Genomic DNA, 21,917 nt, shown 5'->3' with positions numbered 1-21,917 from the left:
GAGGGCGATCTCACAAACACCCTGGCTGACTTGGGGTCAATTTCTGTACAGCCAGATTAAGAGAAAATAGAATGGTTTCCCAAGACTGGCTTTGGTAAGGGTGTGAACATGTATATTAAAATATAAAAAAAATGCAATGCACTTTAAAAGTACACAATAAAATAAATAAATACAAATATTCATAAAAATAGGGTACAGGATATGCATATGCAAAGAAAAATACATTGAATTAACACAACATAACATATGAAAAGGTTCTTCACTCTTTACCTGAAGGATGTTACACATCACCAGACTAGCATGTCTTAACCAGGCATCAACCACCACATCTCCACAAGCAGCATGAGCACATGGATTAACAGACAGTCATTACATACAAAACATAACTATAGTATTCTTAATGGCTGTTAATTAACCTATAATTACACCAACAAAATAGGTTTAGGTAAGTTTTTTTTGTTTTTTAAAGGCTAAATTTCACCAGAAAATGTTGCTTATTTACAGTTGCTAGTAGCTGACTGGAATCAGTGAAAGACCATGCACCATGTTTGTACTGCAGCTTTTGTCTCTGTTTCAGAACTGTTACACCACTTAATACTTGCATGATGGTCCAATGTTCTGAGGGAAAAAAGTTACAATGTAAGGAAAAAGCACATTGGCTTGTTTGAAAGAAAAAAAAAAGCCCAGTGGTGACATAGTTACAGTTACCTCTGAGGAATGCCTCTGACCTGCTCACTTGTGTGTACAAAGGAGGGTGTTATAATTCCTGCAGGCAGAGCTCTCCTCTTGTTACCCTCCACTGCTGCTCATATTCCAGTTGTACACAGTGGCTGTCTGAGTTAAATTACTATAAATTAGTAAGTGGGTGGTGACACTGCCTCATATCCATTGTTCATAAGAAATTTGTCAAACTGCACAATAAAAAGCTTTTAAACACTTTAAATTATTTTACCACTGAGGAAGTAACCTGCCTAAAATACCTCTGCCTTCTTCCTAAAGTATGAAGGCTATATAGAGGCTATAAGTGCATACATGCACGTACAACACTAAAAGCCCAAAAACCAAGACGTGAACTCAGATAAGCTGGTTTGACAGTCCTGACAAAACTCCATCCAGCCCATTAAACAGATAACACAACCTCTGCCTGTAGCAGAAATGTTGCAAGCCATGCCTGACTGCACTCAGCGTATAAATGCTATACATCCCATCCTAGATGACAAGCCGGCTCCCAGTGATGACACCCTGCCACTCTCTGCTACATCATGGTATGGAGAAGCAGCGCCGTGGCTCTAGCTAGCAAGCACAAACAAAGCTCATTTCCTAAACAAAGATCTGGTTACGCAATCCGCCTCGCTGGCCCCGTGTGACTTTGAGGCAGCAGTTGAAAGCAGCAGATTAGCACCCCGCTGGCCCCAGGCCACTTACTCCTTTAATGCTCTAGTTTGGCTCAATATGACCTGAGAATTATCCAGATCTCAGCAGAAGGCCACGACAGGCTATTAATAACTAGATGACTCAACAAATAAAAACATGCTCTTTATTAATAGAGATTAGAGATTACTGAAAAAGAAACAGGAAAAACAAACTGAAACAATCAAGGTTATGTATGTCTGGCATATATGATGTGTGACAATTTAAGGAAAGAGTGTGAAATGTGTGTTTGTTTGTACTAGCAAAGGTGGGAAGGTAAGGTACTGATCAGCTGAAATGCATAGAGCCTGCAAATCCCTGCATCAGGTACTCTTGTATGGTTTTGACCACTACACCACAACATGGCTAAACTCAACACAAACATGTAACTTACCTCCTGCATCCACCAAAATGTAACCACACTCTTCAGATGATTGCATCAAAACACTGAATATTGCATCAAGGCGATAAACAGAGAAACTGACCCGATGCTAACTCAATTCTCCTCTGAGGATATAATATGACACCCAGTATACGCCACGCAGTACCGTCTAACTGAGTTCTCGTGTCCAGACTCAGAATCTTTTTTTTTTTCTCCAAACTGTTAGGGGAGGGCATCCAGGAAAAGACTTGTGACAAACAGTCAGGAGTGAAGTCTTAACACGTGGTGCCTCAGTCCACAGAATAGGAGTTGAATCCGAAGACTGAGTGTGTGAATGACTGGGTGGGCAGGATTGTCTTCAAGGTTTCAGTGGCTTGTGCCTCTCCATTTATTCCATAAGTTAAACAAAGAGAACCAGAATTTTCTCTCTCTCCCTTTTCTCAGAGTTTAAACCAAGAGATGAACCCTTTAGGCAAAAAGCAAAATGATTGAAAGCGCCCACAAGTCGAGATGAGATGGAGTAGCTAGTCAGAAAAAAAAGAAATTCGGCACAGAGACGAAAAAAGGGCTCGAAATAAATTAGCCCAAATTGTGATGCCGGCGTGAGCCTCAAAGACAGAAGGTTAGCTTGACCTGTCTGCTCCTCAGGTTGGCTCTGTGAGCTCTGAGAAACACTGCTCTGGACAGTCCTCCCCACTCACATGCATGTCCCAGTGAAGAGAGCACTTCATGTGCATGGCGCTAACTCCTTCAGACCACTCCAACTCATGCTGCCCAAAGGCAAAGTGGCAGGCAAGGAGAGGAGGGAGGGAGGATGGTGGAAGGGTTGAGGCTTGTATTTATATGAGTGTGTGAAGAGTGAGCCTGAGTGAATTAGTGTGCAAGGGGGGGAAAAGTGTGTGCACTGTGTGCAAGTGAGCAAGAGAAAGAGGTAAAAGGAGAAATGGGAGTAGGAGAGTGAGTGGGAGCAAATACATGTGTATAATATCTGTGTGTTCAGAGCAGAGAAAGTGCATGTGCAGTGGGGTAGAAATGCATAAGCGTCAACGCCACATGACTCCAAGGGAGAACCCCCATCAATCTGACAGCTACTGCAGAAGTAATTTCTTCTATCTGACAATAATCAAACTAATTTGCACGCATACAGATGTGCAATTCAAACACAGCTCACGAAGACGGGACAGCAGTCAGGCAACAGGCTTTTATGCTTGACCTATGCCTTCCAGTCAGTGCTTTTGCCTTAATGCTACTGTGCTACCTGCATGAAAACACAGCTACAAGCTCTGAAGTGGTGTGGAGCTTTTAAGAGTCCCATAAAAGGATCTAGTCCTGCACAGAAATACGAAGCCAAAACCACATTTTTATTTAATGTCACCATTGAGGTTTGTCAGTTTGCCCCACTTAAACTTGTAATGCATCTCTTTTGGGTGCACACGGTTGTATAATGTTGATGCATCTTCATTCCACAGCATAAAGTAAAGTAATACTTTAATGTACCTGTGGGGCAATTTACTTTAGAGACACTAGTCTGACACAGCACACATACGTCACACTAAAGACAGTACAAGATCCAAATATCCTACGCTGTCTCCATGAATCATGGAGGGGAAAAAAGGTTAAAATATATTAAAAAACAAACAATAGTAGATGGGACAGTCAGTATCTACTAACACTACTTTGAGGAGGCTAAACCTTGTAAAGGACTCTGAAGGTCCAAAGTGATGCCCTTTGAGAAGACCTATTAGTATATACAAAAATTCAAAACAGTCAAAGTACAGAGCCTTGAAGTAATCCAGTAGAAGATGAAATCCTACTGGACAGGGGTCCAGTAAGCCCAACTTCCTCGGATCTGTTTGCTAGAAAGTATGTGAACCAACACACTGTGCTAGAATCCACATTAAAATGAGATAAGAGTGTGTGTGCTTACACCTATTACCAAAAATGAGTACGCTCTTCACTGAAATCATCATATCTGGAATAAAACTGGTTTAACTCCTATTCTAATTCAGATTTAGGGAAGGGGGGGGGGGGGGGGGGGGGGGGGGAATACACTTTTATTCTCGTTCTGAATCCACATTTAATTTTAGCATCCTTAATTCAGTTTGTCATATACTTTACTGATGTTAGCTAGCTTTATCCCTCTTTTTATTATCATCTCCCTCAAAACAATACAGCCTGCTGAGATATAATACATAATAGCTTGCTGAGATATAATACATAATAGCTTGCTGAGATATAATAGCCCCCTTTTAAAGAACTAGAAGTCACAAGCTTGTCAGCCAAGAGACCGCAGCTGTTTATAAACTTGCTTTCACTTTATTCTCATTCGTGAATTCTTTTCATTTTCACTTTCTGGTTAGATTTAGGGATCTTCAAAGCCTTCAAAGAAACTTGATACTATAAATATGTGCTTAATAGGCCGCTCATCAGGTTTAGATTTTTTTTTTTTTCCCTCCTGTTTCATCTCTGCTGGTCAAGCACAAAGACCCACCTGTAGCATGTGCTGTCAGAGCAGGGGTTGTGTACTCGCACGATGATGAAGACATGTTGAAAGTGAGAGCGAATAGCCTTGGGGGTGAAAGGGTGAGCTCCAGGCTCCTGGAACACTATGGTCACTATGTCGTTCCCAATGTGCCGCTTTCTCAGCAACTAGTCATTAAAAAAAAACAACAAAGTATATTCAGAGAGGTATGACAAATGAATGTGAAAGCAAAAATCATACCAAGGATTTGGTACATTCCATTTATTGACATTCAAAAACATTCTGTAAAACGAAAGCTGATTGCTGAACGATAAGTCATAACAAGCATTTGTCTAAATGATACACTCTTCTTCTTCTGTTGGTTTCTCTGTGGTGCAACTGTTTCCAAAGAAAGGAGCCTTCCATTTCCAGAAATGCAACTGAAGATATGCCACAAAGATGTACTCCCCATCTTTACCTGCTGTTTGTTGTTGGGTGTATAAGGCAGCAGAGTAGACACATGGAACATGATCTCATAGTCCTTGTATGAAGTGTATAGGGAGTGCGTGCCCGTGGAATCCGCTGCAGGAAAAATAGGAATGCAAGTGTTCAGACTCATTGTACAATTACTGCCATTCATCTCTGATTTCAGTGGGTTTTTTGTGCAAGACAGGATGCAATTGCGCTGTAGCCCCAACAGCTACACAATAGTGAACAGTGGATCAATGTCAGCCTGCCAAAGCTAATGTTCATAAAGAGAACAATTAATAGTTTTACTCATACATCCTGTAAGGAAAAGCCCATTACATTTTTGTTTGACATTGCCCAACAAAGGACTAGATTTACTAAGCGAGGAAAAATAGGTTGAGACCACAATCGCAAAAAAAAAAAGAGCTGATGGGAGTGGAGAGTTTATCAATCATCATTTCATTCATATCCAGTGCAATCTATAAAAGCAGCACTAATTATCAGGTGGCAAACAGCAAATCTGATGAGGAAGTAATTTCCCCAAAGTGTAATTTCCCCATTAGTGAAAATTTAGGTTTTGAAGGCATTTCTATCCAGTTATTCAGATAAAGGAGAGGCAGCTGATCTGCTATAGCTGATATATCCTGATGTATGAGTGAAGTCCAGCTAACCAGGGTCTTGGAGGTTGTGCCGGCTGCTCTCTGGATAAATCTGACAGCTCGGGCAGAGGCCAAGATTTACTGCTCTATTACAAACTAGTCAATCATATAAACCTCATATTGGTGTGTAAAAACCAACTTGTCAGATATGTAGAAGTTGAAAAAATATTATTTGCCCATAATTAAATTTGAACATTTCTTTTTTTTTTCTTCTTTTTTACATTGAGACGTGAGGCTGCAGGTGTTTATTAAAGTCTTATAGCACTGACTTATAGCAACCTGTGGGCAACAGACAAAATACGAATTTTTCAAATTACACTGCGTAAAACCTGAATATCATCATTACAACACACTTTGGATCTGTCTGAATCACAAAAATAGTTCAATTTTGACATATAATATGTTATTTAATTGATCTGATACTAAAGAGAAGGTTGATTTGTGAAGTTTCAGAGCGCTGCGTGCATACGTTGCTGGTTAAAGACCTGCAAACAGAGGCTATAAAGCTCTCTGTAGTTTTTGCTGAGCTACTGTTATTTCACTACTTAAAATAACACTATAGAGGACCAGAGGTAAGTTGGGCTCAGCTCTAAAAGTCTGGGCTGAGGACTAAGTGAAGAGGTACAGGACAGAAGCCAAGCTTTGGCAAAGCACTCACAGCTTTGGGCAATCCACCCATGGCAATTACACATTCATTCTGATAACATCTCCCACTGGAATTCCACATAAATTAACTCTCCTAGGAGCAACTAACACGATCATATCAACCAAATCCCAACTGTATGATTAATTTAAATACAGTCGTCCCCAAATTTTGCGGTCTGAAAGGGAAACTTTTACAAATTCATGTGTGATAAGGTCAGCTAAAAATAACTCTGCCCACGCCTTTCAGTCGGAAACTCCTTACCTCACTTCTTTATCCCAACACTATTTTTTAAAAAAAAGGAAGGGTTCTGCACTGTTGTAAACAACAATAAATCTAGGCCAAAGGATCCAGTGTCTCATTCATTTCCTTAAGAAATCTGTTTAGTTTAGTTATGCCAGAATGTTGGTTAGAAGAAAGAGAAAGTGAGACAAAAGTGGAGAGGCCACTGAGGCGACATGGAAAGCAAGATAAAAGGCCAAAGTTACACTATAAAGTGTAATGTGAAGAAGGGGAAATCCAAATCGCCATTAACATCAAGCCCTTACTTTCACTACTAAAACTGAAGAGTGTTATATATATCTTTAAGTACGCTGGGGAAATTGTTACTTTTGGTGTCCAGCTGGGCTCTGTACTTGGTGAAGCCTTTGAGGCGAACCTTCTCCCCCAGCAGTTGGAGGAACTCTTCCAATGCGGGACCGGCTGTCTCATTGTTGTACATTTCCTCCTCTGTGCTCTGCCCTGCTCGGCAGTACATCACTCCCACCTTTACCTGAAAACTCAGCTGGGGACCAGCAAAGACACAGACATGAAAGTCAAGTTATTTCTTTAATCTACTTCAGGACTGAAGAGCTTGAAGAAAAAAATTATTTCCCCCATTCAGTTCTTATAAACAAATGTCGCCAACTCTTTAAAGTTTTAATTATTTGGAAAACTGTGCATTAGCCACCTACCCCTTGTTCATCCAGTTTCATTAGCTGCTCAGTGACTTTGGGTGTGTTGAGGGCAAGTCTGAGGCACGACAGATCGAGCTCAGGCAGAAGATACTCCAGTACGTCTTTAATGGGCAGCCCCCGACTAGTGCCATGCTTAGAGGTGGACGGCACTGCATCTTCCAGTATAGAACCTCGGAGAGTTATCAGCTGGAAATACAGAGGTGATAAAGAAGAAGAGATTATTGTGAGGAGCGTGAGAACCGAAGGAATGCACCTCAGGAATTTTATTTTTTTTTTATCTGCTTTGAACTTTCTCTTGGAGATGAAACACACTGATACCAAAACATGCCTGCCCTGACACATGGAAGGAAATACAGGCTGCCGTGGTTCTTAAAGTCATAGCTGCCTCTTATTCACCCATAAAGAAGTTATGTGAAACAACAAGACAATCACAAAGTGGAACTGAGGAAGAAGAGGTGGGAGGGCCTGTCTAAGCATTCTTTGTACACAAAGTGCGCATTGTGCTGGGCTCTGGGACTGAACTCAATCACTCGGCTATCATAAGCAGCTGGAACGGATGGAGACTTTCTCTCTCCTGCAAGCTTGAGGCTGCTGCTGGGCTTCTGTTTACAATAGACCTGTGTTCCCAATGTCTGGAAGGTAGGTTAGGTGCTTAGGTAATTCAGCCTAAAGTGTGGGGGTTTAATCACATGCACCTGTCCTGCTTCAATCCACAACAAACAGCCCCAGGCGGATGTCTTTACCCACTGTCTAGGAATGCATGTCCATATAATCCCATAACCCAAAATTCAAAATCCAATATCCTAAGCCAAACACAGAAGACAGGGAGCTAACACAACAACTAAATATGACAGTTTGTTTTTTTACTGGAACAAAGAAGTAAAGCTCTCCACAAAGTGGTTTCAGGTTGCTGACAGGCCTTGGAGGCTAGAGGATGAGCACACTTCCTGAAGTTTCTTCACACATTGCTGATATTGGAAGACAGCTGGAATGCCCAGGGGTTGGTTGCATAATAGAAAAAAAAAAGGACTGATATTTATTTTACCTTGAGCTTCCTAATACAACACGTGTAGAGTAAATGCAATATACACACCTTCTATATGTTTAGAGCTGGCATAGATAAACTGACTAAAGTCCGTGTTTGCTACATGTTTAACAGAAGATTCCCTCACAGACAAGCAAGTAATTTGTTCCCAAATTTGTGAATTTGGCAGATTTCTCCACCTCAGACAGGAATGATGCAACATTATGCTGAGGATGTAAGCAGGATAGACACTATAGCTGACCTCGCTGGTTCTGAAGATGATGCGGTAGTTATATTGCTGGCCATGCTCCTTGTCCTCCTCCAGCTTCTCTCTGCGCATGCTCACTGCTACTGGACCCAGTGCCTCATCCATCCCAAAGTAGTTCGAGTGATCTGAGGCAGGAGAAACAGTACAATTAACAAAAGAAAACCATTTCTTTGGGTATATTTAACCACTGCTGCTTTAAACAATATAAACTCAGTCCTATGTTGTAAGTGCTACAATGAAAGCAGGTAAATGCCTCTCACCCCTAAGGTAGAAGAACTTCCGATAGTAGTAGGCCCCCAGGTCCACGTGCTCCACAATGTATTGTTTGCCCTTTTCACTGAGTGTGCTTGGGCCTTCCTTTGGTCCCTCGAGAACTGCTACTCCAGCATTGGTAAAGTGGGTGCTCACAGATGTTTCATACAAGTTACTTTCCCCACTCAGGTTCCCTGAGCCGCTGTTGCCTGCTACGCCACCCACAAGCCCATGATACCCTGGCCCATTAGCCCCCAATCTGCGTCTCGCAATGCCATCAGCACCAATCTCATTGCGGAAGCAAGGGCAACTTAGCAACATTTCGTTGCTTTGTTCATCTCCAGCATCCAGGCTAGGACTGTCCCTGGAATTTAGATCTTCCTGGCTGCCACTGGGGGAGCTATAAGGCAGGCTGTGGGTTGATGACAGAGTAGAGGTAGCCGAGGCCACGGCGGCAGCAGATGCCCCCGTGGTTGTGTTTTTCCTCTTGCCTGCAGTCTGTCGCAGCTGAATAATTTCATTGAGGTCAAAAAGCATGCTCTGAACATCGTAGTGAGCAAAGCCTTTCTGACATACCCAGGGCTTGAGAGGAGGGCCCATGTCTTCTGCTCGACTGTCCTCCACATCAGACCCCGCTCTGGGGGAGTCGGACTCGCCTCGCACATTCCTAAGTTTACGGAATATAGACTCTCCTCCTGTTTCAGACTTTGTGCGTCTCTTTGGAGGCTTATCTCTGTCCTTCACCTTAGAAAGATGACCATCTGGGACATCCTCCTGAAGATCAATGATCGCTTGCTTAGAGGCAACATTCAGCATGTCCTCCAGTTTCTCTGGAGCAGGGCTACGCTGATCAACTTTGTCCCCTTGATAGCCCTTAAGCATTTCAAAGAAGCTCTCTCCAGCTACTCCATGTTGATCTATTGAGGAGGTGCTGCCATATTCACGGTGAAGAGGGGACATTTTGGCTCCTGATGCTGGACCCCAGTCCTCTCCGCTGTCTCCACTGCCTTCCATCTCACCAACAGTCATGTCACTATTGCTGCGCTGGCGGATGCGTCTCTGTCGTGGGTTTCTATGTGCAGGACCTCTGTAGTCTCCCGGGGCGAGGTAACGGGTGTCAGGGCTGTAATTGTTAGCCTGGGTCTGGGCTCGATTCTTCAAAGTGTTGTGGATGTTACGCAGCATTGTTGTGTCCTGAGGGCTCATTATAGAGCCTAACTTAATGTGACTTTTTCCAGCTGAGTGCACACCAGAGTTCTCAGGCTCTGTAGATGAGTGCCACAGAGGTACTGTAACATCTTTCCTTGGGGGCCAGTCGGCCACACGAGCCCGTACACCCATTTTAGGCACTCCTGTGCTCACAGTGGCATGGACATTGTCTGTGCGGCTTGAAACAGGAACCCCATTGGGCATACGCAGGTGGCGGGTGTAGAACTCATCACTGGCGGGGACCGAACCCCCAACGGTACGCTCCATGGGTTGGCGCTTCAGGCTGGTCATGACACCAGTGCCAAAGGCTAAAGGCACTTAGCAGGTGGGCATGGCAGCCTCTGGGATGGGACACTGCTCTCTGACTTCATGAGCAATTTGATTGTCTGGATTAAGAGGCCAGCTCACCTCATCAGCGCTCAAGCGTGCTTTATGTGTCCTTACATGTGTCGAGACTGCCACTTGGCATTTTTCTCACTCCATACACGCATCCCTGGAAAGAAAAGAGAAATCAGTAACTGCATACAGTAATATTCTAAAGAACCATAAATTAGTATTTATGATGAGTCACAAAGAGTTTTCCTTTCATAAATAAGACTGGAACTAAAAGAAAACAAGCTGGGTACCGAGTGCTAGCTGTAGCATTCCTTATATTTACTACTTATTAACACCACTTCTGCAGTACATTTAATATTAGTGTGGTTCTGAAAACTTGAACATTTACCCTCACACAACAGGGCATCCTGCCATCTAACCTTTCCCCCAAAAAACCCAAAACATACGACATACGAGGACATGTTCACCATCAAGCTCATGATATATTCAATTTCAGACAAGGAGGCCTACTTTTCAAATGAATTTCAGCATATAAGCATTGAGGGGAAACATTGAGGGGAAAGTCAGCCAAATTATAAAAGAGGTTAACAATGAGTGCATGTTTTTTTTTCCCCTTGAAAGTCTAAGTGTTTTCCTTAGTAAGATTATTTATTTAAATGGAACACGAGTGAGAGAACAATCTAAATATCTTCATCTGGCAGACTTCTAACTCACCCCCTCTTTGGTTATTGACATTTGGCTTGCACATCTCTGATATCTCCTCGAATGCCCCTTTAAATAGCCAAACATTAATGATTTGTGCTGCTAAGTCGCACTTGTCAGGATCAAATATGCCAAGTTGCACATCAAAAAGCAAAGTGGCCCTTTGAAAGTCATCTGAAAAGTGGGTGATGATCCTCTGCCTGACAAATCAGGCCAATTTGGCAGTGAGACACTGAGGGAGATTAAGGCTTTACTCTCACTTGGCCCTGCCTGGCTGTGACTGTGATCACATTAGCCACCAGCAATGAGAGCACTGTGACGGGCCTATAGCACAGCCACCTTCACACTGCATCAAAACATCAGGAGCAGCTCTGTGCTAGCTCAGAATCATGCGGTCCTTAGTAGAAAGAAGGCACTTACCTCTGTTTAGAAAGACAGAATTAGGGAAATTGAAGTTTTTCCATCAAGATTAACAAACTACAATTATCCGAAAGCAGTGCACAGTATCATGCGATACTGCCACAATGGCACAGTCAACAGAGATGGGTCAAACATTCCCTAGATGCTTTCTTCATATGTTTGATATATCAACATCAATTTATAAGTCATGCAAAGAGTGTAAGCATAAAATCTCAAGGCTCTGCAGATGATTCAGTTTTCAGAAAGCCTTAGGCAAAGCAGCCAGAGTCAGCCTAACTTCAGTACACAGAAGAGTGCTTTCTGACAACAAATCTTTAAGCCTGTGCATATTATGCAGCAGAGTGGGATTCTGCAGGCCCAATACTGTGCAAAGAACATGCAGCATTAAATCATGCAGTAACAATTAAAGTCATAAATCCTGCTTGCAAAATGTAGCATGTGGAGTCTAACATCCTTACACAAAAACTATTTTTTGCAAAAACAAAATACGAAATGAAACAAGCATTTTCAAATCAAACTTAGTATAACATTTTAATGGTAAGAGGATACTAGCAAAATGGCCTAGCACCACGTCATTCGACCTTCATGTATCTTTTGAAATCTTCTCCACGAGAAACATCAAGTAGGATGAAAGGCAGTATCTGCAATATGATCTTCAATATGTCACACAAGGAGGATTTCCTGCTCACAAGAATGGATGTCAATTCTTTGGGGCATGGCAGTAGATTAAGTGTCTGGAGCAGATTAATAAAAACTCATTAATTAATTAAAAAAAAAAAACCCTCATTCATGTCCTACTAACACCCTCTTTCTCTGACGTTTATAAGAAAGCAAGTTAAACTGCGCGTCCAGTCCCAGAGCGTTGGGCCTCGTTCCCTCATGCTGCCGAGTGTCCACGGGGACAGAGAGATGAATTGAACCAACACACTACACATGTGCGCACGCACTTGTCCCAGAAAACAGGCCTCTAATCTCCTTGCTGACAGACATACAGACAGACGGCTGACTTCGTGGTCTTGTCAGATTAAACGAATAACTATGGCACTGAGACTGAGAGTCTTGTCTGAGAGCAGGGAAAAATTTGTGAGAAACAAAGATAAAACCCAAAGATTCACAACATAATGCTGTCTTGTTCAAACCCATCCTATCAGTCTTTATCTAGTTAAGAAAGATTTTTCCACATGTCAGTGCTACATGTCCAGACAGCTTCTGCATGTTGACTAAATTAGGTTAACTTCCTGTAATTGGGGCTCTGACCTCTGAGCTAGTCCTTAAGACCCTACCTACAGATGAGCAAAGCAGCAGTAAAGAACTGGTGATTTTATGACATACCTCTCAAGAGCTACAATTTGTTGCTCTGCTTTAAGAGATGAGACACATTAACGAGCCCCTGGGAAGCCTCAGCCTGCGTGTGTTTAATCCAACTGATACAGTAGGCCTTCCAGGGTCTTGTGACAAAGCAGACGCCCATGAAATCAAAGGTGGAAGACAGACAGCAGTCAGTCAGCAGGAATGATGAATCATGCAATGAATCACAAACATGAACTGAGAATGTGAGCATTTCCTGAGTCATCATCATTAAGACACAGCTCAGCTTACACAACATAATTAAAAAAAAAAAAAAAAAATAGCGTTTCCTGAAGGGGAGTCCCATTTGCTGAGCTTGCTGATGTTGAGCGAAAGGACAGCACGCTGCAGTTGAAAGAGTCTTCCCCCTGGGTCTCCCAACAGAGGGGGAATGAAGTTTCCCAGTACACTGGGCAAGTGTATCTAAAGCCGAGACAAAAGAGCCGAAGGATTGCCCTACAAGCTTGTAATTACTGCGTGCTTGAATGAGGCTAAGGGGCTGTTTGCCTGACACCATTGGCTCTCAAACAGGCACCCTACCATTTAGTCCATCAGCCCTCTCTGTGTCCTAATCTTTCCCCGCTCTAAGGGTTGACAGGGATGTTGGGCAACAGACACAAAGGTCCCTCTGTCCTGGCTTGGTCAAAACCGGGGCCTCGTTCCAGCACAGTGAAGTCTTTGAAAATTGCCTGGCACGGGAACCTCACTATGGCTGCATATATGCGGCCTGCCAGGAAAACCAGATGAATTAAATGCAAAGCGGAACTGGAGAGATAGAAATGGCGCAAACATCAAACCAGGAATTGGGAAAAAAGGGAAACGGGTTTATTAAAAGAAAATGAGAAGAAAAGCAAAAGAATAATGGCAAAAAGGCCTACAACTAAAAGGAGAAAACTGTGTTGAGTGTGTCTGTATAAGAATAATAACAGGCTCGATTAGCTGTCCTGTAATCCACTGACTTACAGCTGCAACACATATTAACTAGCAGATAACTGAGGTTTGGGGGAGTAAAATGGGAAAACTACCATGTCTGGGAAAGATGTATAAATTACAAAAGGAGAAAAAAAAATAAAATAAAAAAAACACATAAGAGTCAGACTGCAGAGAGAAGCAAAAACTCTTCCACAACTGGCCACAATGTCATGCACCAGTCAGAAAGAGACTGATGCAATAACAGTAAAGCCACAGACTCCTACACAGCATCATTTCTTGTTCTGTAGGGAGAGTTGAGGAGTGAGGGGTAAACTGAGGTCACTAAGGTGTAGCCCAAACGTGGCTGCCGAGAACTGAACTTCCAGATGCACAGGAAGTAACAGAGCAACTTTGCCACTTCCTTCTCTCCAATTGACTCTCTCACTTTTTTTTTTTTTTTCCTTCCCTGCTGTCTCCTCCTGTTCACAGATCTGGCTGAGAACCAGGCACAAACCTGCCCGTCCATCTGATTGAGCAAACCTGAGAACCTGACACCTTCAGGGGAAAACAGACAGGCATGCTGGCAGACAAACGACACTAGCATCATCCAACTGCGAGCCGAGATTCTGGAATTCTACCAATGTCAGCGGAGGAAGTGATGAACATCTGTTTGTGTTTGTGTGTGTGTGTGTGTGCGCGTGTGTGTGTGTGTGCATGTGTTTGGGGGGGGGGGGTCAGGCATGTTTAGGCAAATACTCAGAAGTGCAACAATGTCTGCCAAAGTGTTATAAAACACCATTATAAAAGCTTGCCTTATTTTCTTGCACTTATCTTACACTGAAAGCTTTAATCTAGGATACACCAGCTCTGGGTGAAGCGGAGTGGCGCAGCGAGAACTGGGCCGATGAACTCTTCATGTGACCACGCAATGCAATGCAAATGACCACGTGTAGTTGGAGGACTTCAGAATCCAGTGGCAGTGTATCGAGATTCATCACATCCATTGTCCTGTAGTGTGCTGCTGTGCTAATGCTGCACTGCCCTAACTCTGGGCCCCTCGCTATCACTGCAACACAGTTCAGTGAGTAATGAGCAGAGTTAACCGCTGGCAAAGTGAATTTCACTCACAGCCGTACACAAGACGACAGTTCTGGAGGAGTGCCAGAATACATTCGCTGCCATTATCTCCAGCAGGGTGTCCTCTATCCTTCCTCACGTCTTATACAAGAAAGCACTTTACCGGGGTTTCATGTGGGAGAGACAGGAGAATAAACAGACACTTGAAACACTTGACATAGTTTATAGTTAGCAACAGTAAACCCATTCCTATATCCAATTATCTGGGTGGGCCACAAATTCCGACAATGAAAGCCTTAGTCCAACTCCTAAAGCGCCACTTACTTCCAAAAAAAAGCTAATTGCACTGCTAAGAGCTTAGGTGGTCTACTTATGCAGACTAAAGTAGAATTACTACCACTTCTTTTTAACAGCTGATGATAATCTGTCAAAACAAAAAAAGTCTTAAACAGGTTTATATTTGATTGATTTAAATTATACAGTGCTATAACATTATGTACAGTCATTTCACCACTTTTATGGTCCATAAGTACATTAATCTATAAAAGACATAGCCTGAGTTGGTTTAGAGCCTCATATTGGAGGTTGACTGAGACAGTTTGGATATAATCTCATCAGTTTTTAAACATTGTGGGTTAGAAAGAAGTGTGCTGCTGCCCAAAGAGGAATGTAAAAAATTCTAATGAGGTGTCTGCCTGGCTGCTGAACTGCAGCCGTTCGGAGCTGGGGTTTAAAAGTGGAAGTCTGCTCTAGGCTGCACTTTCCCTCTTCTTGCCCTCCCTCCCTGCCTACAACCCTAGGACTCCATTAGAGACAGGGAACTACTGATGCACACAGACAGGTACATGCAGAGGCAAAGGCCCTAGCAAACGCACACACACACACACACACACACACATGGCAAAACCCAGAAAATACAGAAACAACACCTACACAACAACACAGATTTGGTTTATGAGAACAATCCCAGGGAAGTGAGGACTGATGGGTACCCATTTCTGAAGCTAAACCACTTGTTTAATCATAAACAGCACTTTTGTGTCACACACCAGCCTTCTGAGATGTTATTTCTGGAAAACCTGTCTCAGACCCAAAATATCTTTTCTTTGAAATTTCATGTTTGACATGCAAATTATGGTCTCGTTATGATTTCTGTACAGAGACTCCTCAAGACTGCCCAGAATAAAAGGATCATCCTATGCACACTTCAATTTTCCAAAATACCTCTTAAGAAAGATAAACAATAACATGTAAATGTGCATGCAAATAAACATGGTGGCCATATATAAATCAAATTTTAAAAAATTAAAAAGAAAAAACTCTTGTCATCACTGGAACTCTGCTCCCATTTCTTCTCAAAGTGTACACTGCAGACATGATTCTCAGGTGGAAGCTGGATTTTATTCTTGTTGCCTAGCACTGTGAGGATGTTGCAATGAGCATGAAATCTACATTGATGCTCTGACTAGCCTGCTGCTCATTTCCCGGTGTTGCTTGTGGTCTTTTAAGCAGATGTATGTTGAATTTGTTTTATCTAACTATGAGCTTTCAAGGCTGGGCATCCCTGCAGTCCTGTAAAAACACTGAAAATCATGGTCCACTAAACTAATGAAGCAAAGTAGTGAACAAGTTCGTGCATCTATTTCTGTGAGCAATTTCTTCTTCTTTTTGACATAGAATCAAAGGTTAACAAGTTTACTCCCTTGGCACTACTGGACATCTTAGGAGTCTGCATTTCTGGGTACAATTCACATCTATTCACTGTCTCAGCTTCTCCGTCTGAAGAGTGAACAGTTTGGGAAAACCTTGGCTCATAAACACAAATAGGTTCTGTGTGTGCAGCACTGGCCCTATGCAGATATAGTGTCATAAAGATAACTGTAGGAAACCTTGGTACAATTGGTGGCATGTTGCCAATGGCTGACAATAAAGACCAAAGATCACCATGTAAACTATCACCAAACTCTCACCTGGTGGTACTCATTAAGCACAATCACTATCATTGCCATTGTTGTTACTGGTTACCCAGCAAACATATATGTGGGGCCCATATATGGGTTTTCTATGGGTAAGCCCACAGTGGGTTTGCCCACAGAAAACCCATAAAGGGCCCATGAAGGGTATCCATGCCGGGCTCATAGCAGTTTTGCCCTTTGGAGCCACCAGTTTTCCGGTTTGCACAAGTTTCCGGTTCACACTCCATTCCAGTCGGTGGTGGTAATGTACCATGGGGGACATGTGGGCCCCACACTGTGGGGCCTGGGTGGACAGCACACCGTGACACAAAAGCCTCATCAGAAATGGTCTCAGAGGAAGAGTGGCTGTCAAGCAGCCATTCTTGAAGAGAAACAAGGAGAAAAGGCTGAGGTATGACAAAATGGGTCTTATAGAGTAATAAATACAATGTTTTTATTTTCAAATTGTTTTCAGTTTGGTCTGGGGCTACATTTCAGCCAGTGGTGTCTGATCAAAACTGATGGAATTATGAACTCATAATATTATGAGATTTTGATCCGTCATGCAATGGAACAATGATTCCAAACAGACTACCATACCTGGATGGAACAAACACACAACAGAACACTATCAGTCATGGATTTCACATTTTCCTAGCAAAATATAAAGGAATGAAGGGTGGTTCAAGACTCTCACGCAGTCCTGTACAGGAAACACGCTTCTGACAGAAAAGTTGATCTGGCAGCAAGGCCATAAGAGGATGGATATCAGCTGAACAGGTAAAACTGTATTAAATTATGACATTTAATTGGTTCTTCATAACCTCTTTGTATCTTTCAGTTGATTTCATATGTGTAAAATAGAGAACTGTAGGCTAAAAAGATAAATTAGCTAACAAAAACTTGTTGATTATATCTATATCTTGAATTACATGACACTGATTTAAAAAAAAAACATATTTACATATTATTGAACACAAACTTTCATTTATAGCTATATCTATATCAGTGAGACATAGATACGTGTATACATCTGTCATCTATCTATATATAACTGAATACTGAGTCCACAGCATCGACACATCAGAAAAAAATCAGCTTGCTGAATGTCAATCCAACTTTGATTTAGAAGCTTCACAAAACAGCTTGAGAAAATATTTGTAGATCCTGCTCCATACAGGAAATCTATTTACAACCAATGCCAAAACAGGCCCATTTCTAAAACAGCTAACTCCTGCATCATTTCCTGCAGGTGAACAATATATGTGATTTATATGGGAAAGTTTTTCTGCTGTGTGCTGAGAGAGAAAGCTTCAGATTTCTAGACTAACTCATCTTTCAGCTTTTGCTTTTACAGGCAATTACCAAAGGACAATGCATGGTAATTCCCATTGTTGCTTTATTGCATTTGAATTTAACCACAGTTTTACTTCTGTCATAAAAAAAAACCCTCCACTTTCTGCAATGTACTAAAAAATGCCACCGTTGTTAGTGTTTGACAAGATTTTACTAGACCAGGCCAACAATGCAATGAGAGCATTTCCCAGCAGCATGCCTTGTTAAACATGGCTGCGAAGACTGGGAGGTGTTTACAGAGCCACTCTGTGTACTTTATTCACCCTACAAAAAGGTAAATTCCCCCTCTTAATATCTGAAAAGCAGTAAACTTATTTGTTACCAAACAAATACTCCCAGCTCAGCATGGGTCTGGCACACTCCACTCTACGTGCTCAAGTATATGTGCTGGGATGAAGCAGTTTTCATCAATTGAGGATTAAAATAGAAGGATGGGAGAGCGAAGCTGCAGTATAATTAACAGTGTTGATGCAAGGAGGAGGGCTGAGTGGAGAGTCTGTGGGCTGGCGGTCTATAATTCACCCCCTCCACGTGCTAAAAGACGGGGGATGGGACTCAGCCAGGGGGCCCGACAAATACTTCCAAGCCTGCTATTACTTCATTCTTGGATCACAGGCACTTGTGAGCAAAGCAAATTAGAGTAAGCCCTTAGTGCTTCTCACACTAGCATGCACAGATTAATTTTGACTGTTCCACCGGATCAATGTCTCTTCATCATCATTTGCAGCCCAGCAGCGGAGCTGTATGAAAGTTTGGATAGGGGTAAATACAGCGGGTCATGAGATGTCAATCAACATGTTAAGTAGATTGTGGTGTTTTGATTGCACATCACTGGATGCCCCAGGCTGGGAGCATCTAGTGGTCTCACACACACTGCATGCCAGGAAACCCTGCTGTGACTGTGTGCGCCCACTAGTGAGTATCGTTCACAATGCTGAGTTCCAGGCCTAGCTGTCCAAAGACCAATAGAGCCATTTACTCTTGTAACCTATGGCTACCAGCAATGAAAATAACATAGAGAACAATCAATAATATTCCTGAAAATCAACAGGCTTCGAAACAAAAAGCAGGCATGGCACACACAGTCATTATTAGAAAACCAGTTGTGTGGCCACATTGTTCCTATTGGAAACAAACTAATCAATGTTAAAAATTTTAGCCTTACGAGTTAGAAGTTGGGCTCTCGGGGTGCTGGCCAATCAGTTGGATCACACTGCTCTGTCATATGAGGTAAAAGGAGAAGCATAACCTACAATATGCCTCTAGTAGGCCTGCATAATCCTTGGCTTCCCTATTGTTTTGTGTCTGTGAGCTTCCAGTCCAAATTGCATCAATGTGCTTGGACTCTGTAATACTTCCTTGCAAGTCCATCCATTCACTTTCTTAACCGTTTATCCAGCTAGGGCCACGGCATCTGGAGCCTATCCCAGCTGACAATGGGAGAGAAGCCGTGTAAACCATAGAAAGTTTGCCAGACCGTCACCAGACTAACAGACAGACATACAACCGCTCACATCCATGTTTATGGCCATACGGACTGTGGGAGAAAACCACAGTCCACCTGCGGAAAACCCACAGGGACCCGGGGAGGACATGCAAATACCACACCGAGAGTGTACAAGTTTCTATATTTACTCCTGTATATGACACAAAAAGCGAAACTGTATTCATCAGCAAGAAGAGTGGTCTGGAATGCAGACAGGGTTCAGAAAAAAAGCACTTACATCTTTGCATATAACTGTATTAGCAGCAAGGTCAGCTAACAGCAACCTGACACATTTTTACAGCTGAGGTGTCGATATGACAGATGTCTGCAATGTTTGGAAGTCATCCACTGCCCTGTCCTCTCACATCCTCTGCCTGATTGCACAAGTAGCAAACAAGCCGAATCACAGAGGGATGCAAAGAAGGAATCCCGATAAGATCGCCCATATCACAGTGAAGCACATTTATTTATCACAAACCCAGAAAAACAATCATAGTGTGATTAATGCAACAGCAACCGTGTATCTGTTGCTAGAACACAGACACATTAACTGCAACAAAAAAACAAAACAAAGACTGCACGCAAAGAACATGACATCACAGCACATACTCAGAGGGGCTGAACGTGCATTTATAGAATTATGTAGGTTATGTAGGGTTGCCTGGGCATGTTGTGGCAGAGTGATGTTAATAGAAGAGGAGCTTTTCTGATTGTTTGATTAAGCTGGTTGAGAGAGGCGGGGACCTTGCTGAACAAACTTGAGAAACATGACCTCCACAGCAGCAGCAGGACTGACCACAGCCTATTTAAAAGGTCCACAGGGAACGTAATCTAATCTACCTTAAGTTGCTCTGTACATCCTTTTCAGTTAATTTCCCTCAATCAAACTGATCTTTCAAATCGATCAACAGCTGTTTGGCCCCTAAGCATACCTCTGCAGCATTAAGGAAATGCACCGAGACTCATTACATTACACAAACGGATGATGGGATGTATTTCAGCAGTATGGATTCTTCCACAGACAAAAATATAACAGATACAATGGGATCTTTAGCTGAAAGAGCAGCTGTGAAAAGGAAAATACAGCCAGTCATCCTGGAATGCAAGAGTCAAGGTTAAGGCTTGATTAATAGCCTCTTACACTGGCCGAGTGTCTCCTCTGAGGCCACCACTAGTGCGCAAGATGTACACAATTTTATAATTAGCCCCTTTAAGTCCAAAAATAAGGATTAGTTCTTGCCAGGTAAGCATTTTAACAAGGTAGCACAATGCGATGTAGTCAGTGCAAGGGACACGGGCAAAGCTTCAGTACAGCACAGAGAAGTCAACAAAGGAAAACCTTGTTGTTACTCTCACAGGAAACCTCAGGGGATTCTCTGGGATGTCTCTGGAGAAGCCTCGCTGACTGCGTTGTCCCCTACAGCTTTAGAGGGCAGACTCGCTTCAGTAATCTGGAGGTCAGGAATATCATGTCATTTCTCAATGCACAGTTGTGCAGCTGGGAGGCTTGATGAGGACTCAAAATTCAACAACAGCAGCAGAACCGTAGCAAAGTTATATATGTAAACCGTTTCCAGTCATTGATTTGGGCACGTGTCCAGCGCACAGCCCAGTGCACTTCCAGTCCAATTACAGTCAGGCCACAAAGTTAATCAATTCATACATTCATTTGGACTATGATAAGTCAGCTAGTGTTGCATAAGAGTGGTGCTCTGCTAAATCACACTCTTCCAAAAAAAAAACACAAAAAAAAAAAAAATCACAGTGCAAACCTGCACAGCATGCTGCTACTGCTGGCTTGTACTGCACCACATTAATGCCACACTCCAGCCAGCCCCTGCAGCTGGAGTTTTAACCTATTCTTGAGCCAGCTTTACGCAAACCACATTTAAGTTCAAACAGCAGCCGATGGTGCAGATTCCAATACTTTTGGAAATATACAGTATCAGGTACTTGTCCCAGTAATTTTTCTGTTTGGGTCTTGGTTCATTTGCATCTTCCACTGTGTTTTTGTAGCTCCAGCTGGGAATTTTAACACATTTATCCTTGCAGGATCTGTTGAAAGGGAGGCAAAAGTTGAACATTTAGGACAAGTTAAACTCTGCTCAGGTGTAGATGTTCTCTGTCTAACAGCAAACAGTCACTTCTGACTTCTTTCTAATCAGTATTCCAGGCAAGTGTATGTACCATGTAAACACAAGCAAGGCAACAACTTCACCTTACCTTCTCACAGTACTGATAATGATAACTGCTGAACTAAGCACTAAAGCCATTAAGGGACTGAAAGAATTGGCCGGTTTAAGGTGACATATTCAAGTTCAAGAATGTCTACCAAACAAGCACATACATAACATTCAGTTTCATCCGTGTTCCTTGTGTTGCAAAGCTAGCCCGGCCGGGTATCCAGGAATACATCAATGAAATACACAGGAAACAGGCAACAAGAGAGGAAAGGCTGGGAAAGCAGCCATGTTTGTTATTAACCGGCACTATCTGCCCTTTGCACCTGGAGCAACATGGAAAAAGACGATGGCCTGTTTTATCAGAGAGTGACTAATTATTTACAACATATATAGAGAGAGACTAACAGTATG

At 42.6% G+C, this 21,917-nt stretch overlaps 1 protein-coding gene across 1 annotated transcript in view; it reads right to left on the bottom strand.

Moving 5' to 3' along the window:
• The window catches only part of LOC115772241 (signal-induced proliferation-associated 1-like protein 1), a 36,736-nt gene that overhangs the window by 10,884 nt on the left and 3,935 nt on the right, over positions 1 to 21,917 (bottom strand). The window contains exons 2-7 of the mRNA XM_030718312.1: positions 8,532 to 10,225; positions 8,266 to 8,396; positions 6,977 to 7,165; positions 6,633 to 6,807; positions 4,732 to 4,835; positions 4,284 to 4,441 (exon numbers count right to left, since the gene is read on the bottom strand). Of these exons, the coding sequence (XP_030574172.1) occupies positions 4,284 to 4,441; positions 4,732 to 4,835; positions 6,633 to 6,807; positions 6,977 to 7,165; positions 8,266 to 8,396; positions 8,532 to 10,023 (2,249 nt within the window). The 5' untranslated portion in view covers positions 10,024 to 10,225. The remainder of the gene's footprint in view (positions 1 to 4,283; positions 4,442 to 4,731; positions 4,836 to 6,632; positions 6,808 to 6,976; positions 7,166 to 8,265; positions 8,397 to 8,531; positions 10,226 to 21,917) is intronic.

The sequence above is a fragment of the Archocentrus centrarchus genome, chromosome 22, assembly GCF_007364275.1.
Source record: "Archocentrus centrarchus isolate MPI-CPG fArcCen1 chromosome 22, fArcCen1, whole genome shotgun sequence".
NCBI classification, from domain to species: domain Eukaryota; kingdom Metazoa; phylum Chordata; class Actinopteri; order Cichliformes; family Cichlidae; genus Archocentrus; species Archocentrus centrarchus.
This window is presented reverse-complemented; position numbering and strand designations above follow the sequence as displayed.